At 47.3% G+C, this 20545-nt stretch overlaps 1 protein-coding gene across 1 annotated transcript in view; it reads right to left on the minus strand.

Moving 5' to 3' along the window:
* LOC144163300 (scoloptoxin SSD976-like) overlaps positions 1 to 10721 on the minus strand; it is a 64808-nt gene extending 54087 nt beyond the window's left edge. The window contains exon 1 of the mRNA XM_077694214.1: positions 10093 to 10721. Coding sequence (XP_077550340.1) covers positions 10093 to 10560 — 468 coding nt within the window. The 5' untranslated portion in view covers positions 10561 to 10721. The remainder of the gene's footprint in view (positions 1 to 10092) is intronic.
* Between the last annotated feature and the right edge of the window lie 9824 nt (positions 10722 to 20545).

Below are 20545 nucleotides of genomic sequence, written 5' to 3' on the forward strand. Positions count from 1 at the left end.
GAACGCTGGTTTTCTATGTTATGCAATTATGTTTCGCCTCAAATATGCAGAAGCCTTCCCCTGCGCTAAATAATGTGGACATATATTCGCGATGACAACAGCTTTAGAAGTTGGGAATGATGTAACAGAGTGAATCCTTAGAGAAAACACGTGGCAGGGGGTGGCAGAAAGTGAGGTGGGCAGATGAGAGCAAGAAGTTTGAGGGGATAAATTGGTCGCAGTTAGCGGAGGACCACGATAATTGGAGATTTATGAGAAAGGCCTTTGCCCTGCGGTGGGCGTATACAGGATGCTGATGATGATGACCTCGTGGTCAATCATTATTGCAAGTTTTGTGGCTGGGTGATTGGTTGAATGTAGTGACAGACAGACACAGAAATGCAGGCAGACACATGGACAGACACAAACTGACAGAGAGAGAGAGAGAGAGAGAGAGAGAGAGAGAGAGAGAGAGAGAGAGAGAGAGACATACAGACAAAAACAGACACAGGCAGACAGTCACAGACAGACAGATTTTCTGCGTTTCGGCAGCTCAGGAATGACAAGCGTCTTTAAAATTCGGTATTCTTAACTTCCGGCTGTAGCACTCCCTAGACTTTAAATCGTTTCATTGATTGTGGGGCCGAAGCTAGAGCTGGGGTATGAGGGGCGCCGCAGTGGAGGGCTCCGGATTAATTTTAATCACCAGGATAAAATCAGCGTGCGCCTATATCTCGATACACTGGCGTGTTGGATTTTCGCTTACATCATAAGACCAGCCACGGCGTCCGGGATCGAACCCTTGCCCTTGGTCTCAGCAGCATCACGCTTTAGCCACTGCGCCACTGCGGTGGGTCCGAAGGTTTGATTTATTGTAGGGGGTTTAACGCGCCTACGAGACGCAGGCGATGTGGCGCGCTGTAGTAGAGGACTCCGGATTAATTTTGAACGGGGATCTTTAACGTGCGACGAAATCTCGTACACACGGGAGTTTTTGCTTTTCGCCTCCATCAGACAAGCGGCCACCGCAGCCGGAACTCGAACCCATGACCTCGTGCTCAGCAGCACAACGCCTTAGCCACTGAGCCACCGCGGCGGGTGGTCCGAAATTTTAAATTCGGAGGAAACATTGTCTGTCATTATCAGTACCTGCCTTATCATGACCACTGCGAGGTAGAGGCTTGTCCCATAAACTTCCCATTTCTATTACCCCGTTTCATGCGTTTCATCCCTTTGCAGCCTTTGTTACTTGGACAGTTCCCCTCTTGTTTGCCCTCCACATACCATTCCCTACTCAACTCGACTCCTTCTCTCTGAACTTGGGCTACACTTCTACTAGTGGGCTACAAGTCAACTAGTGCCTGCGACCCGAGTTCGTTTCCTATTCACGACGATCGTTTCCTATCACTGAGCCCTAAGCAAATAAAATTTTTTTTGGTAATCGTCAGGATTATACAGAGCGAATATCCTAAAACTACGGAAGACAGAGTAACTATACGGACAAGCGTTAGCATGTAGTATGTTACATCGGATTTCTGTGTCGGTACTGTATGTCTTCTGGAGTCCCCAATGAGGTTGCGCTGAAGCGCTGATGTTTTACAAAGATGAACTCGCTAGGTGAGAGCAAGATTGTACTCTATCTCGGAATATTTCTTTTCATTGTTGTTTGAATGACAAACTTCCTTTGAAAGCGCTTAGCAAGACCTAAGTTAGTGCTCACGAAGTTCGTCGCACAAGTACATGTTGGTTGTGGACTATTATCTTTATGACCGAGGTAACCTGCTATTTGTTACTAAGAGGTACTTCTGGAACGCACACTACATGCTACTGATACCACGCCCGACTTTTTTGCCGTAGCCGAGGCCTGAATGAACTATGGGTGCTGCACCGCTGAAACAACAGCTGGGGGCCATAATGAAGGCGCGCCAAAATTTTGACTACCTTGGGATCTTTATTTAACGGACGTAGAAGAAATTTCGACATGCGGGCATATTCGTTTATTTTTGCGTCTGCCTCACAAAAACGATCACCGCGGCTGGGATCTAACCGGTGTCTTAACCACAGCAGTGCGTAAGTCCTGACAACTGGTCCAATACAATTTAATTAATCCATCTCTTCAAGCATTTCATAACCAGTGGTGATGGGCTGGCATTTGGTTGGTTGTCTAATATTTTCTTAGATTTAGTGGTAATAATCTTCGACCACTGCGGCTTTCTTAAGACAACCACCGGCCATTTTGCTGGTCTTCTGCAGAATCACTAAACAAGACGATGTTATTCGAAAATTTCAAGTAGCACAAATATTCCCCATATACCTGCATAAATCACTGTCACCACTCTAAACTTCGAAAATTATTTCTCTGTACAGATTTTTAAGCAATTTCGCTGATACCGCGTCTCTCACTCACGGCGTGTGAGATAGGAAGCTTGCTGTTTTCTTTTTAATGACCGCGAATTCTTTTCTTCGTAACCACCTACCGACAGCATGACAAGGAATCTGTGCTAATGAGAACGGTTGATGGAGCCCTCACAATAACTGACTGCTTAGTGGACTGCTTCCAGTTACCAGGACTCCGCGAGGAAAAAAAAGGAGCGGGATTGGGGGTGCTCCTGCTTTTTGCTCTTTCGCTGCTTGGCCGTTGCCGGTTGATGAGTGGCGGTGGGTTTTCACCCTCAATCTCGGTATAACGTTACTCTTGCTGGCGCACCTAGGTTTTCGCCCGTAGGTTTGATGACAAAGCCATGGTCGCTGAGCACCGGAAAGCCAAAAATTTAGAGCAACCGTTCCCACACCATTCAGTACGCCTTAGGCCCTCTTTCCAATTGTTTTATATTCCCGTTTGCCTGTTTGGCGTTTCTTCGTAACGTATGGCAAACACCCAGCCGACTCGAGCACTTCACCTTGCATGCGGTACAGCGTTCTTATCGTTGAGGTATCCTTTCACGAAACGTACTACTAAACATCGCTACCAAGCAACATATAGAGTGTTGCACACGGTGTGCTGGGGAATGTGAGAACGACCAAACTTTCCATTTCACTCGGGCCGCTAGAACGTTTATCAGTTCTTAGGGTGGACATGACATAGCATAGCATAGAAGTTGGTACTAGTACGGTCACATTACCGGGTTCTGCGAAGCATCGTGCATATGCAGTGCGTGTTGGGTGACGTTAAAATTTCACCGTGCGCATCGCGCAATCGGAGCGTACGCTCGTTGTCTGCTAACTCCAATTCGCTTGCAGTGACGGAACTCTATACCATTGTACGATTGACTGGGCACTGGTAGGTGAGTAAGTAGTTAAAACGTGTGTTCAGTAGAAAATAAATGAAAAAACAAATACCACCCCTTCCTAAGAAAGTTGAGGGAAGCGCTAAAGCTAAAAGTGCGACAAAGCTTCGCTGAAAGCGCGTCCGATCGACCTTCAAACTGACAAATACCCAAATCGCAAACGAAAAACAAACCAATTCGATGGTTTTTTGCGCACTAGTTAAACCCATCTACGAACGATCTAAATGCATACCGATGCATAGTTTACGAGATTAACGTATACTATTGTCCCCCTTCTTCATGATAGATTCGCGTACTTTCTTATCTAGAACCGTTCCGTTTTCGCGATTTTGAAGTAACCGTTTTAACTAAATGGAAGTTAGGTTTCACACACGCGCCGTGTGTCCAGATATCCTATCAGAGCTTCTCGGTCGAACAACCGGTCTATGGGGAAATACATTAGTTTTTTGACAGGACGCCATCGGTCCCACTAAGAAAGCTTTCGCCTTAAGCGACCCTGCAACGGTTTTTCCAACTTTTTTCTAAATCCCATACTTTCAGAAGGTAGTCAACCAATACACCCAGTACTTATATTACTGGGTCGCAGTACCTCAGCCAAAAATTACTGCTCTACGCCCATCAGATAAACTAGGAACTCGTTCAAAAGATTTTTCTCTCTTTCTTGTTCTTGGCGTTCTTCGACCGCTCGAATGACGTTATTAAGGCGACATAGTTGCTATTGACCGGTTTTTCCTCAGCTGCCACAATGAACGCATTCGATAGCCACTTCAAAAAGAAAGCCACAAAAACAAAGCAGAAACGGAAGCCGTATCTGCTGCTACGAGCAAATCACGCAGTGCCGCTCTGTGCCTCCTAAAACTATAGCTTTCGCAATGCTTCCACAGGCGTAGGAAAGAGTGAAATAGTGTATCGGAAGTGTTGCAGAGGCCCTTCAAATAATTGTAACGCTGCAAGATGGAATCAACGATTGATTGATTGATTGATTGATTATTTAATCGAATTATCAATTAATTAATTAATTAATTAATTAAATTATTAATTAATAATTGTGATTGATTGATTGATTGATTGTGATTGATTGATTGATTGATTAACTGACTGACTGACTGACTGACTGACTGACTGATTGATTGATTGATTGATTGATTGATTGATTGATTGATTGATTGATTGAAGGGTTTAACGCGCCGACGCAACGCAGGCGATGAGGCGCGCCGTAGCGGAGGGCTCCGGCTTAATTTTGATCACCCGGGGATCTTTAACGTGCTCCGAAATCTCGTACACACGGGCGTTTATGCTTTTCGCCTAAATCAGAAGAGCGGCCACAGCGGCAGGGAATCGAACCCGTGTCCTCGTGCTCAGCAGCGCAACGCCTTAGCCACTGAGCAACCGCGACGGGGCTGCATCGACGAGAAACCATGGATTGTGATGCGACATCGACGTTGTCGGCACCAATGCATAGCGAAGGGAGCGCAAAGCGCATGTCACGGATGCGGCCGGCGTACTCAACAGCTTGAATTATTCGGTTAACTCTTTAAAGGCGGGTTTACTCAATACCCTACGTAGCATTGCAAGAGTCTGCTCGCTGCAAATGCCGCGCTCTTGCTGCACGGGATAATCTTATTAAAATTCGTCGTAGTTCTGCATCGTGCAACAAGACGGCTTAAGTTTAAGTTTGTGCATTGCTTGTGTTGACGTCACCGTAGCTGCCATGTTAGAGCACCGCTTGCGTGGTGAAAGGCTGTCCACCATGCCTATCTGCCGCAGCAATGGGGAAGCTGAGAGGAGTACTCGAGAAACGGCAGTAGTGGCGTCACATGCGAGCTATCCATTTGTAGTACCTCTGACGATTGCCTATCTTGGCACCAGTATCACGTCGATAAGAGTGTGTACTATTTTAACGTGCGAACAACCGCAATACGCGTGTGCGTGAGATGCTGGATTCTCGCGCCACTGTGATAGCCTTCGGAATCACCACCTACACTGTATGAGCATATACGCAGAATGCTTAGTTCATTGATATTCCGCTCGTGAAGGGAGCCCCACACTACGATCTAGATTTTAATTGCGGCTTGAAAGCCTTTTTGTACTGTAGCATCGTTATGTCGCGCGTGTATACTAGGAGCCAAATTTCGTGGCTTGAACAGAATGAGGCGAGAGTCGGCTTGCTGGCGATGCCCAACGCAGCAGGCAACGCGAAGATGCTCGGAGGACGGGCAGGCGCGGTAAAAGCGTAATTTCACCCCACAGGCCTTGCGCTTGGGCTATACATTTTGGAGCTTCCCGTAGACTGCCTGATCATAACAACTGCCAAGCGTTCTCTAATTCTCCGTAACCGTTGTTTCCTCCTTCCCTATCATTCCGCCCTGCGAAGCAGGGCCCTGCTGAACGGTGTTTCAGCGCCTACCGACACGCGCCTGCGCGCTGTAGGTCATCGTGAATGGGATATCCCCTCCAATTGTTTATGCTAAGTCGAAGAATCACTGCCGACTAAAGCGAGTGCTTCCAATCACTTACAATTACCCTCTGACGCTGTTTGTGGCCCTGTAAAACAAAATGCACTATTCGGCTTCTTGTGGTTTCGATTTTTCCTATGAATAGGCACCCTGCTTCCACTACAGGTGCGGAGATTTCAGATGAATCTCAAACGTGTTGAAGCTTGGTCTGGTTGGTACAGGCAAAAGTTTTATAACAGTAAACATGCGAGCGCGTGCCGCTCAACACATGTAGAGCGCTCTAGTGACAGACTCGCGTGTTGTCGCAGTTGGCGCGGTTAGCGGGCGCACTCCCTGAAAGCGCTTTATCGCGCGCCTGCCTGCTGCAATGTAGTTACGTCACGGCATTTGGAAATAGGAAGACGTGAGGATAACGCATTCTTATCGCCCAATCAGGCAGCGAAAATCAAACGTTTGAATATATTCTCCGGGCTTCGTGCTTAATGGAACGCCCCTAGCTGTACACCCGGCGTCAAAATAGGCCGGGGGCACGCGAGCGCGTGGCAAAATGCATCGCCGCGACATCTGACGTTGCACATCTGGTATCGAGACACCGATGTGCGCGTGCGCGTCCAACCACACTCGCTAGCCTGTCTTTTCATTGGCTTCAAACGGCAACGCTTGTCACATTCAGCGCTTGACGCCAGGGGCCACTTTCTTTGGGCAACCCCTCTTGCTCGCACACCGCTTCAGCGGCCGAGGGCGAGGGTGAAGATGCGCTGCTCGCTCTGCGCTGCTTTGGCAAAGGATACATGGAAACGGGACTGCTATCTTAGTTTTAAATACTGCATTTTTTTACAGGAAAGCTGTCTATGGCTAGGATCCAGCAGATCGTCTCCGGCAATAGAGCAATGTAGACAAGAATGTAGACAAGATGTTGACAAGAACTGCGTCTTAGGCCGGGTTCAGAGTGTTGTCGGAATTGTCGTAATATCTTTAAGTAATGACGTCATTTGACGTCTCAGCCAACCGAACTGTGTAAAACGCCGCTTTTTTACGTCCATAGCGCACGATACTGCTGTTACGTATTTAGTCCGAACATAGCATTAGGCGAGCGCATATCATTGTCGCGTGAACGTACCCCTCACGTTTTCTCCAAGCGTCGAGCGCCTCGTGCGGGCACAGCATACTGCCCCTTTCCTTCCCCCACCGCACACTTTCGGAGAGCGCTGTTTGGCGCCACCACGGCGAACCTACTCCCCTCCCAATTTCTTGACATTCTCCTCCTTTGCTTTCCTTCACTCGTCGGCCTTCACATCATTCGCTCGGTCACGACGACGCCGACGCGGCTGAGCCCAGAGAAAGGCGCCAAAGGGCTGTTCCTTAAAATGTCTTCCCAGCAATTCATTTGTGTTAGGAGGTGAAGCAGACATTAAGGGGATCGTTGTAAGCTTGATCTTTGTAAGATGGCTTTCCCACATCGACTGTTGAACAGTTAAGTCAATCTTCGGAGGGAATACCATTACATAAAGTGGCTGTAACGCTTGTTTTATTGAATGTATACCGAAACAAATTATATGACAATTATCCGCTAAGACGAATCTAACACAAAGCCGGGTTTTATATTTTTCCAAAATTGCATGGTTCACAGTGTAAATATTGTGTAATTCTCGTCCCCTGTCAGTACATATATGATTTTACGGTAGGGAAACGGACAGCCCCATGTTTGTCCACCGGAAGAAAACTCTAGTTAATCAAAAGTTCATTCAGTCAATTAACCGGGAAGTATGCTGAATCGCAAATTACAAACAAACGTGTTTTGCTTCGTGCACACCTTGGACCCAGTCAAAGCTCACGTTGAGGCTTGGCATCGCAGCTTTGATGGTCATCCTTCTTCACAGAGTAGAAGGGCACTGAATTTTTTGTAAATTTTTTGTCAGACCAAGGACCACGCCGCACTCTTCTCCCGTTTCCCCTTTTTTAATTGTTTCAGAACGTGTGCAAGTTGAAGTCTCATCACACCTTCATAAAATAGATTATTTCTCGCTTCAGTTCGTGTTCTGTTTGTGTACTCATTCTTAGTTAACAACCAATTGCATGTTTTACGAAAAAAACATTAAAACTCGTTGCACCGATTATGATTGATATCTACTGAAACAGCGCGGAGCCGCCGTTACTACCGTTTTCTCCAATACATGGCAATCTCTCTCCGTAGATTGCATTATAATGACACCAAACTAATTCTCCAACATCTACAAATTCACTACCTAATTACGACAAGTCAACTAAACTCGGCATAGCGGTATAATCGTCCTATCAGCATAGTTTCATAGAACTTGTTTTTGGATACATTTATTAACACATGCGTTAAAGCCGTTTTATTTAATCATACTGCCTCCGTAGATTTCCATGCTTCGCTGCGCAAAAGGCAGTGTCGGGAGGCCAGCTTGCAAAGACCAGGCTTCCGCCGATCTTCATAAAGTCGGCTTTACCTGTAAACACAAACGCTTTGCTGGGAACTCCGGTGGGAGCGTAAAACGATACAAGAACACGCTGTAGTCAAGCCCAGCCCAAGAACAGCGTCGCTGTTAGAAATACTGAAGTGGGAGAGCATATGTGGGACACAATGTTGTCACCGCGAGACGGGCAAGATCAGTTATCTGTCATAGCAGGGCAGGGCGAGCAACGCATCTTCACTCTCACCCTCGGCCGCTGAAGCGTGTGCGAGCAAGACATGCTGAGCATAGAAAGTGACCCCTGGCGCCAAGCTCTGAATGTGATCAGCGCTACCGTTTGAAGCGAAGTAAGAGACAGGCTAGCGAGCGTGGTTGGACGCGCACGCGCACATCGATGTCCCGACACCAGAAGTGCAACGTCTGATGTCGCGGCAATGCATTTTGCCACGCGCTCGCGTTCCCCGGCTTATTTTGACGCCGGGTGTACATCTATCCTCTGAAATCGTTTTCACTTATCTGAAGTAGCTAACCAAAGCAGACAACAGCACAATCAATAGTTGTCAGGGTCAGGGAATCCGCCAAATGTACGAACTACGAAAGTTACCCAACCTATCGCTAGACCGCTCTGCATGTACAGGGGGGATTAAAAGAAATACAAACGACGGAGCACACAGCCTCTGACGCATGCCGTACCGTCTGGCTGCACGGTCAGTAAACTGTGCGCATGCGTAGTTCTTTAAGGGCGTTTGAGAGTGCGGCCTAATGTTAGGGGAAATGCTTGGTAAAGAAGCGACGCCGGTAACTTATGTTGAGGCGCCATTCCGTGCTCTGTCGCCACTGAGCATCTTGTTATCTACTACATTCGGCAGCCAATCGCGCAGCAGGCTGATTGCCGCTAGCATGATGCCGTTCAACGATCATCCCGCTGAGTGGCGACACAGCGTGAAAGGCGCCTCAAAATAAACGACTGGGGTCGCTTCTTGATCAAGCATTTCCATTAAACGTAGGCCACGCTCTCAAACGCTCTCGAAGAAGTGCGCATGCGCGCAGTTTACTGTCAGTGCAGCCAGGCGGTGCAGCATGCGTCAGAGGCTGTGCGTTCCGTTCGCATTTCTTTTAATCCCCCCTCTACTGTGCGGCTTCACGTGTTTACTGTCACAAAGCTTGCGACTGTACATGATCCAAGCGATGAAAACCTCCCGACGGACTGGAAACAAGAGAAATAATAGAAACACTTACTCTAAGGTAAACTCAGCGCACTTGTTTGTATCATTTTTCTTGTGCCCCACCCACCAGCCGTGGTGGCTCAGTGGCTAAAGCGTTGGGCTGCTGAGCACGACGACGAGGGTTCGATTCCCGGCCGCGGTGGCCGCTCTTTTGATGGAGGCGAAAAACAACAAAACAATCCCGGGCCATCTCCACTAACTTGAAACCTGGTGAGGGGCGAAGCATGCAGTGTATAAATGTATTCGTGGTGCCTTGGCGTTTTTGCCGACAGAGGTGAAACCGTTGGGGTGTACAGGTACACAACTTTGCTGTAGCGCTCTATCGCGAGGCATAAACGAGTGTCCCGGTGTTTTTTAGTACGCGTTACTTTCTAACGCAAGGTGTAAATCAGTTTCCCGGTGTTTTATAGCCGTAACTGCATGAGACGATTACGACGACGACAGGAGACACCGCAGCCCCTGAAACATCCGTGTGTACGAGATTTCGGCGCACGTTAAAGATTCCCAGATGGTCAAGATTCCCTCCCCTACGGCGCGCCTCATCGCCTGCGTTGCGTCTGCGCCTCAAGCCCTACAATCAAGCTTTGTGTCCGGTCCGTCGAGCTGTTTTCCTCATAGCGATCAGGCGAATCCTGTTCAGCCGCCGCTCTTTTTATGATAGCTGTATTGGCCGAGACGGGAAACAGCTTGACCAGTCGGGGCGTCTCACCAGCTCGAGCATGTTGCTAGCCGGCTTGAGTCCCGGCAGGAGTCCTACGGCCACCTTGCTCCGGAGCTCGTTGTGCGCCCTGAGCAGGCTCATCTTCTCGTCGGAGCTGAGCCCACGGCCCGAGATGCGGCAGCTGGCGGGCCTTCCCTGCACAGGGCCTCGCTGGTCGGCGCGCCAGGACCCTCCGTGATGCACGGCCACGGATAGGCACAGGACCAGCAGCGCCAACACCAGAGTCAGCTCGGGCATCGATGACAAGGCCCTGGCCGGAGGCAGAAACAAGCGCACGACGAAATCGAACGCCGTCAGGGCAAGATAAAGCGGTAACCGCACGCTGCGCTCTGCAGCGCCAAGTGTTGAAGGCGGCGGCTTTGAAAAGTCTTGTGAGTACGGAGGGACTGGTGTGCAAAGAGACACTACACCGCGGGGCTGGTTCGGAGCCCCGCGTGAGCATAGGCGGCCTGTCATTCGTTCTACGTCAGTTTCGGTAGCGTGCACCAGCCTTCGAGCAAATGATCATGCGTGATTCAGGAACAGAATTTATCTCGAAAGGGGACGAAGAGTAAGCCTATTGAGCACTTAGTATCACCATTTTTGTGTTATAAACGATAAATCCGTAGCAAAGCTAACGTGACCCATGGCTACTGTACGGAACAACATTATCACACGAAAGCGCGAAACGAGCACGCGCTCAGGAGCAGAGCGCATACACCCTCCCAGGCAGTTTACGCGCAGTCAGTGGCGTAGACCATGCGCCGGCAAGATAACACCAAGTGAGACTCGTGGCGTCATTGAGTGAGGCAGTGATAGCTCTATTTACGTGTTACGTTCTCGATTTCACCTCCCTTATAGTTTCGTCAAAGCAAATCGCCCAGACGGCACTGACCATGCTGCTTTCGTAGCTTCAGCCACTACCAAGGTGAAGTAAAGTAGAATATTCTAGCTCACTGCAGAGTTCTTCGACATACTATAAAGTTACGAAACTCCGCTTCAGAATCCGGGCGGTGCGAGCCCACGGGCTTTGTGGAAGCTGAGGGGCAAGTGTACCGGCCCGGCACCTAGGGTACGAAAACGGGACTTTGCTTAACATTTCGTTATTAACAAAATTTAATAAAATGACTCTTGCTTTTTAAATTAGAAAACAGAACTTAGGCAATATATATATATTTGTGTTTCCTCGGTTTTTATTTTTATGATTTACGGCAGCAACCGCAAGCACTTGACCACTACTGCAATTTTCTGCCGACAAATCACAGGACCGCCCATAGAGTTTCGTACTAATATATACTAGAGGGAAATCTGGCGCCACTGTCTAGGGGAGCCGCGCTTCAGCGAGCGTGCCGTCATGTACCCGGCAGGTATACGTTCCACTTGTCCTTGGCATGGCTCATGAACAGGCTGAAACGTTGGCTCTGGCTGCAAAAAAGCAACAATATTACCTTAGATAGTTTATGGAATTTGTGTTGTCATAAAATTGAACCTCCAAAATGTCAGTAGTTTTTTAGAAGCTTAATGTACGACGAACAAAAAAAAAATGTTACTTTTTTTTCATTAATTTCGGCTTCAAGCCAAAAAAGAAGCCGTATGGCTATCTAAGCCAAGCAGGGGAGGAACGTCGCTAGCAGCAATGGCGCCACCGCGGCAGCCCGCGACTGCAGCGACAAATTTCCCTCTAGTATATATTTGTATGAAACTCTATGGGCCCGTCAACTCTCCCGTGCTTGTCCCTGCTTGCCCCAGCGCTGGAAGGGGGGGGGGGCACCCACGGGCCGCCTTTTGATACATGGGGCCTATGGAGAGTTTCGCGATCGGCTTATATCGAGCAACTCCGATTCTCTGAACGGTAGTATAAGCCTCCGCATGGCTGCCCATAGGGGGAGCCAAATTTGACCGTAGCGCCCCTGACATAAATTTTATACAATAAATAATGTTTGCAATATTACTCGAATTACTTATATACTTCAATAAACAAGTGAATAAATAAATAAATAAATAAATAAATAAATAAATAAATAAATAAATAAATAAATAAATAAATAAATAAACGGCATCGCGTTTCCTTCTTTCTCCAAAGTTTTACGCCGCTTTTGATGCTCTTGCGCCCCATGACATACGCGGCACGGTAGAAAACAGAGAATGCCTGCCTTTTCTTCAACAGACTTCTGTTAGCCATGATAAATGATACCAACGATAGTCGGCGTATTTTTGGATTTTAACATTCCTGGTCTCCTGCAGACATACTGTAGAGAAACAACCTTCCTATGAGGCATTGGTCGAGAAAGCCAGCCATGGAGGCAAAAATGAAAGTGAAATGATGAAGGGGTTCTCATAATGGCCCGAATGGCGTTTCCGGCTGTCCGCTGTTAATAGTGGAGAGTGCCGTTTTCGTAATGCGATATGAAGGGCCACAATTTTCGCCAAAACCTGCATAGCCCTAAGCGGGGGCTTAAAACAATGGTGAGACAGGCAGGGCCGCCTCAGTAAAAGTGAAGAATTCGAACCCTTTAGATGATTAGGGCGCGCACATCGCCTCCCTCCCCTCCCATTGTGCATATGCCTACGGCCAGCTGTAACCAATGCCTCGTAGTTCTCCCTGGATTACAAACCTTGACTGGCTTGGGGATGTTTAATTTTTCCGGCCTCATCTGTGTCGAACCAGCTGCTGCCGGAAAGCTTGGTACAGGAGAGCATATTTCTTAACTTGGTGGGTGGGGAAATCGTGGAAGCGTTTCGCAGCTGTAAGATTGTGCATAATTTGGCAACAATGTGCAAACAATTAGATGTCTGGCACCTGCATAAGTACAACACTCTAATTTCCACAGCGCCAATTTCTCTAGCTCCACGTCTGAGCCTCTTTTTTTGTTGTTGCAGTGCCCCTTCGTCTCATTTTATCGATTCAGAGTACATTACGGCTGGTGATTATGCCCCAAATTGCGCCAAAAAGAGCCCCAAAATAAGCGTTTAGTGAAAGCAGGCGGCTTCTTAGCTTCAGGGTGTAACCGTATTTTGATCAAGATGAAAATCATTTCCATTCAGCCTGATGTTGAGGAAGAGTCCTGTTCGAAGCGGGGATAATGTTTGTCAGCACTCATGCACTGCTTCAGGTAAGTTTGTGCAGTTTACTATGAATAAAAAGTTTACCATCCCTTCTTAAAGACAGTTGGGAGAAGAGAGAAAGCGTCTTACAATCCAAGGAAAGTGAGTCAATCGATCATCAAGCCTTCAAAGTCACGAATCGCAATCGAAGAACGACCCCTTGCGACGACTTTCCCCGCGCTAAGTGAACGCATCTATGAACGGTGTAAATGTACACCGATACGTGGTTCATGAGATGAGAGGTATTATATTGCGCTCCTACTTCATGATCGATGCGTATACTATTTTAGCTAGCACCATTCCTTTTTCGCGATTTTCAAGTAACCGTTTCCACAGAATGGAAGCTCGGCTTCACGCACGCGACCTGTGCCCAGAGATCTTATCGGAGCTTTTCGGCTGTCGAATACGTCTGTGGGGACATACATTAGAATTTTTTAACAGAACGCCATCGGTCCCACCAAGAAAGCTTCCACTTTAAAAACTGGATAGAAGGCCATTTATGGCGCGTAAATGAGTTTGAATTCAGCGAAAATGCATACTGAATAAATAAGTACTTTGGGCTGAAGGAAGGAATGTTAGCGGAGGTTTTGTTCGCGCTGTTTTTTTTTTACATTTCGGTGTATTCCTTACAGCTTCAATATAATACGTTGGTCAGGTGCCGTTTTGCCGTCATCACATTAAGAAAATCCTAACTTATGTTTCAGCAAGTCGATGATATAGGTAAAACGCATGATTGAATCCTTGTAGGTCGTTGAGTCATGAACACACTGCTGGTATCATGTACTAAAACCAAGTGCGATGGCTTATTTGTTTGAAAAACAAGAACAAAATATCACATTGTGCTTTGTCAGTTTACTGCAACGGGTCACTATAAGGTGCTTCTATCCGTGCTGCCCATTGTACAGTGACAGCAATTAAGGGAATAAAACGTGACTTGTTCTGCATGGCCATATCGAAGAAGGCAGCCCCTCGGGCCACTCTGCATTGAAAGCTGCGCTACGCGCGAATTTTCTCGGCGCGCAGGGCGAGCAAGGACTTCTCCAAGTAGAATTTGTCAGGTCTGCCGTGACGACGGTGATATCACCTATTCAAGCCGAGGGCAATCACTGGGGCTCTTCGATTTACAGTCTCGGACTCGCCGCGGATAGTCCGCGGGTAGTCCGAGTATTGCCCGAAGCCATAGGGATACATGGAAAAATCGAATGCCGGACTGCTTCTCGGGGAGTCCGCGGTGAGTCCGAGACGGCAAATCGAAGAGCCCCACTGTCCAAAAGTGACCGATGAATCGGACTACTGACGGATCATCGCTCCTGCTGTGGCACACTTCGTTCCCCCCTGGAAATGCATTAGTAACGTCACTTTAACGGCATGTGACTAAATATGCGGAAGGCAGAAGAAGACAGGCATTGGGAGTCACGTGGCAACGCAAAAAACCTCACCCGGCCGGCCGCCAGAAGCCATAACGACTGGAGCTCGCACTGGCGGCAGAGGAGTAGACCGTGGACGAATGGAACGAAGTTGTATTCATGGGCGAATCAGCTTTCTGCACACGCTGGCACCAACAGCGGCGAGTTCGGCGTCCGTTTAGCTGCAAGTGCGAATGTGAAGGTTACAACGTAACTTGTAACCGGAATTCAGACCGCGCATTATCCCATAAGCCGTGAGAGGATAGGATAAAAGATGAGAAAGCTCAATTTAAGCGGTGAAAAAGGCCGGTAACAAAATTGCAGAACTCTTCATGAGTCATCCCGGGTCACGTGGAGGCGTAGTTATTTACTCTGGAAATGAATAACCGGTGTGGATACCTGTATGTTGATACCCGAAACCCTAATTGTCAACGTCCGATGGATATCTTGGAAGCTGCGTTATTTTACACTTATTATGCTTGCATTTGAATTTGTTCCGTGCAGCACTTCTGTGTCTAATTGTGAAAGCCCTAGCTCAATCATCTGACTGTTTATGGCTTCTGAAGAGTTTGGCGCACTTACGCTGGGCCTGTAAACACCTTGTTTACTGTTTATTTTCCTAGTGTTTTTACGGTGCCACTGCGCAGTTACTGCACTATTAATCGAAACAAATGCGTACTAGCAGGTACCCTACATCCGGTATATAACGAATGCAAGTTCGTGATCAGTTTACTCAGTCAAAAGTTAGACAGATGAGCATATCTACATGCCATGCCGTAGGCGTTATTTTGGGTTTCGTGGCGTCTTCTCTGGATGCGGATTGGCTACGTATTTATAGAGTGCAGAATAACTACACTAGTATGGAAAGTCACAAAAAAGGGCAGGGCAAGAGTTACTGACATTTATTAGTTTGAAGGGCAGGTATTATTTATGAATGTGCATTTTTTATTCCTAGCAGTTGCATCCCCTCTGGGAACGTGGCGGCGCGTTTTTCTTTTGACGGAGTTCCGGTCCAACAATGCTACTCACTTTATAATTGATTGCATAGCCTTCATGGTGCGCAATGAGGGTGCGCGCGACACGCCGCTCCCCGGATTGACCGCGTGTTTGAAAATGTTTGGAACACCCGTGTAGGCAATTAGACGTTAATCCAGAGCTCACCACTAAAGCGTGCCTCACGGTTCTTAGAAGTTGAGGCGTGTTAAGCCTCAATTTGAATCTAAATTTGAATCAATTTGAATTGGGCGGCACCCCTCCCCCCTTCGCTGTGTTGGCATACCCCGAGAAGGTTATCAACGCAGCACCCCGACGGGCCCAGGGACAAGTCATGGCAGGAATGGTGCCACCCGAATGGCACCGGCCAACGACGGTCGTTTCTTTCCACGTTGCTGACACCGAGCCCAATCTTTGTTGGTGTTCTTAGGCATACTGACAAGATTACTAGGCACCAACGTCTTCCCGCATCTTCTAAAACAATGATTGTTCTAGTCGGCTGTGCCGGAAGCTGTGTATGCGTGATATTTGTCGTCTCTTTTTTCCCAGCAACCTCAGAATAAGCGAAGTGCATGGGGCTAGGTGCAAGATTTGCACATTTTTAGCGAGCTAACACGAGACCACTCTAATTTTAACTGAAAGAGCGGCGGCGAAACGAATATTAGTCGCGTTGTTCCCGAAAAGGTCTTTAAGTAATATTCGCTAAAGGAGCACAGAGGTTCTTGTAGTTTTTGTTAAAACCAAACGATTTCGTTTAAAACGTGTAAGTTTGTTTAATGTCTGAAATTTTTGAACGACCTAGAGTAGAGCCCAAAACACATACAAGATAGTTAAAGTTGCGATGGCATGTCAGCCTCACGACATTTTTGAGCGAGTTCTGAGAGAACCGATAATTTTCATAGCGCTTAGGGGCTTTTAGCAGGCATTTAACCAACTCGAAAGCAACTGCTCGCTCACATCGAGTGATCACCTTACGCCGGCTCAGGGCAGCACGCGCTAGAGATGGGAGGACGCGTTCGTGACCTAGGACCAGTGGACGGTGCGTGGAGCCTGGAGGCCGAACCGAAGAGATAAGCGTGAAAGAAGAGAGGTCTATAGGGCTCACCTTTCTCGGAGAGCGCAGAGAGTGGAGCAGTTGAGAACGGCTCCTGTCGGGTGGGAAGACAGAAACACCGAAAACAATGAACACACAGCAGCCGTAGGTCTCCACCCTTCACGGCTTCAGCATGAAAGGTAAGAGCGCACCAGTGGATGACATTTTTGAGGAGTATGATGATAGCAAATACGGCACACATAATGAGGGCACAGCGCCTGGACGTATAAAATTCTTGTTAACATGCGCCACCACGTCAGATCGATCCCATTACTCTGTGTCGCATTCTTACCGTTCGCGCCCTAATATTGCCTTTTGCGTGGGCTGACATACTAATTACTTCAATGGTTACAACCGATCATGTGGATCGTTTGTAGGATTGCGCTGGGTATATCATGAACCATGTTTAGCCAACTAGGCCGGCACCAATCTTTACTAAAGATAATGTGGAGTCGCAGCATTGTACTTGGTGGTACAAAGCACCTTCTATTAATATTAGAAAGTGGGCGGTGCCATGGTCCTTTATTGTGATATCCGATATATTGTTCTGAAAAGTACTGTTACGAGTGAGTCGGATGATGTATGCGCTATCTACAAGTATAGCGCCTAAATGGGTCTGCTGGGGGATGAATGAAAAGGCGGTGACTCTTTGCCGTAGGATCTGAAGCCAGGGCCAAAAAGGCTTGAGTGTCACCTAGAGATTCATGCGAAGAAGAAATTTAGCATCTTCTGATAACTTATGACTCAAAATTGTACGAATGCTTCGCTTTTACCCAATTTTCTGAACATATAAAGCAGGTGGATCAGTAGCAAAACTACAATTAATAACTACTCAATAGCAAAAAATTGCAGTAGGCGCTGATCATACAAAGGCGACTGTCTTTGTCTTGTACTAATCGTGAGTATGAGATAAGTTAGAAGTTAGGTGTTATTCTGGACGCCACTTACGTCTGGCAGTTCGCACGGCGGCGAGAAGGCACCATTTAGGTGCTCTCATGCTTTGCAAGCAATGGATGAATTTACGGTGGTATCGGCGGCAACAACTCATAAAAAATACTATGATGTGGTAGGACGCACAAGCACACATACGACAAAACCAAGAACTGGAAAGGCGCATTTTAACCACACCCGTACGCTGTATGTCTAACACGTAACTACCCCGAGGCAATATATGGTAATCTAGATGAAGCATTACTACGCCTACATTCAACAACAGCAGGGGACGCCTAAAATGTGGCCGCAATATAGGCTAGGCGCCAATATAGTACGTTGTTTCTAAGTGTCAATGTTCTCGTAGCTGCGGTAAATGCGCGATTGGAGGTTTAAAACAAGAAAACAGTGGATTGGTTGATGACCAATGCATGTGGACAAGTTTCTGTATACGTAAAATTCATAGGCACCGCAGGCGGTCGGAAGTAGCCCCTCTAGTAAGAATTCGTCACTCACTGAATTGTTGCCGCCAAAGCAAAGAGCATGCAAATGCGGTGACATATTGCAATGTGCGAAGAGGAACGAAGCTAGTGGGCTGTCCTCTAAGAATGATATCAGCTTCCGATCAACACTCCCGCGTAAAAAGTTGGCAAGCATCGCCTCACCTGAACGGAGTTTGCAGCCTTCGTCTTCTTCTTTTTTTTTCTTCTTGTTTCTGTTTCTGAAGGCAGGCACCAGCGGATATTTTTTTAATCGATGGAACGAGGCCAGCAGACTTCTGGTTCTGCTAGCACGCTAACTAGTCACCGGATTCATTATTTTTATATCTTATCCGAGTACGTTTCAAATATACTGCACTTCAGTTATTGTTATACGTGAATCACAGAAGAACCTATGGCATCTCCATAATCGAATAAGTATTTTAGCACTGTTAAAACATTGATTTTATTCCGCTTCCGGTATTTTGGTTATCCAGGCGGAATGAGAAGGGGGACAATAAAAGGGAGACGAAATTGAGGATTTCAAGCACTGTTTTAAGCACCCACCGGCGGCAAGAAACATCGCAGCGCATGTTTGCTTCCAAAAGTCGTCAAGTGTATAAAATGCGAAGGTTACCCTCTAAATTAGCTCGAAAAAATAATGAATCCCGGGAAAGTTTAAACGAGAGTGCGTTTTTAGCAAGGCGTGCGCATATTCTACCCAATCTCGGCCAATCTCCGGCGTGGGTATGTTGTGAGCAAAATGTTCCGCGACCGACACCTGCACCAGCTTATTATTCCCTCCGTGGTCCTGCAAACTGATACCCCTGTTACGCGGCAAATAAAATTTAATTTAAAGTGGATGACAATAATATTAGTGACATCCGGTGGGGGCGGGCGGATCGACACTGAGAAAGACAAATTTGTGATACAATGATAGCAGGTACGATTTGCAAACTTGAAGAATTGCATGATAATAATCTACGTGTCCCTATACTCTTTTTAAAACTTTTTGACGTATTGAAAACAATCAGAATAGGCTTTTTTTAAATAAAAAGGGTGTGCCACTATTTTTATTGACATAGACATCACAATCCGAGAGAAGTAAGCAAGAAATACGCATCTTGGGGGCAGCGAAGATGGCGGAGCTTTTCGAATATGTTTGCGAATGCGTCGTTTGCGTTTTATGTATGAAAGCAACACGCAGGAAAAACAGATAAGTGATACACTGACAATTTTTGACCCAGTCACTCGTCCGTTTGTTACGAAACGTAATTGTTTAGGGGAGGGCCACTGCTGCCGAGGCTACTCATTTGGTATGGAACCTGAAGCTAATGTGTTCCCTGAACTCCTTTAATCCCCGAATACCATCCACGATGAACACCACTCTGGATTCTCGTTTAGCGCCGAAGTAGAAGCCTTAACGGCTAATGTCATTCGCTCCAGATGTCGTTAGGTTTGCCGTATGACCGAGGTATTAAGGGAAAGGACGAATTCATATGGGCGTTATTTGACGAACCCGCATGTACAGTAGAAGCGGTTTGTGGCGGAACGAGTTGAAGAAAAGCGTGAAGCAGCGCCCAGTTACCACACTGTGTCGGTCCTTACAAGCTAACAGCAGGAAAAATAGATAAATAAAAAAAACGAATACTTGCCGACACACGACGTCACTTCCGGCCAGCGCTTTAGATGCACGACATTTGTCATAACTATAAGAGGATCGCAAAGGCGGCAAATATGAAAGTCTTTATTGCTGCTCCGGCAGAGTTAGGGAAGCTTAGCAGGCTAACCGATCCCAATGTCGTCACGTTCGAGAATCGTGCTGAAACACTATGCAATAAGTTCGTTGAATGTGCATAAAGGTGCGCCGTATTGCCGTCCGCATTTGCCGTCCGCACCTCCACGGTGTCGGCTTCATGCAACTCGGCCCTCCACCTCAACAGGTTGCCGACCCCTGCCTTAGTGCAATGTTGCTCAAGACATGCTTTTTTTCGTATTTTTGTCTTTTTTTACGATGGCCGCATTTTGAGGGAGCCAGACAGCGCTTCTACGAAAAGCGTGCACACTAAGGAGAAGAACGTAGCCTGCAAGGGTAAGCTGCGGTCGGCGATTTTCTGCGAAAAGTAAGAGGCCCCGGAGAAACAGAAGCATACCAAAGAAGCAGCACCATCCAAGAGTTGTGAGGACATGTCGGAGGATCACGCTGGCGGGACGTATTTCCCGTCAGCAGGAAGGCGAGCCATTCTTCCATTAATTACCCTAGTTGGAGCCCCGGTCGTCCATGGCAGTAAACTTAATTTTCCGGATACAAAAGAGCGAAGTCCCTTTCTTAAGAGATGATGGTTAAAACCGAAAGCTTTCTCCGGTGAAACCTAGGTCAAAGTACAAAATGCAAAACCCAAAGTGCTTCGAGCGTGTCGGGAAGACGCAACCGGATAGACGTCGGCTTTATAACG

Source organism: Haemaphysalis longicornis, unplaced genomic scaffold (genome assembly GCF_048455015.1).
Source record: "Haemaphysalis longicornis isolate Haplotype H1 unplaced genomic scaffold, Haemaphysalis longicornis Haplotype H1 scaffold_1, whole genome shotgun sequence".
In the NCBI taxonomy this organism is placed as follows: Eukaryota; Metazoa; Arthropoda; class Arachnida; order Ixodida; family Ixodidae; genus Haemaphysalis; species Haemaphysalis longicornis.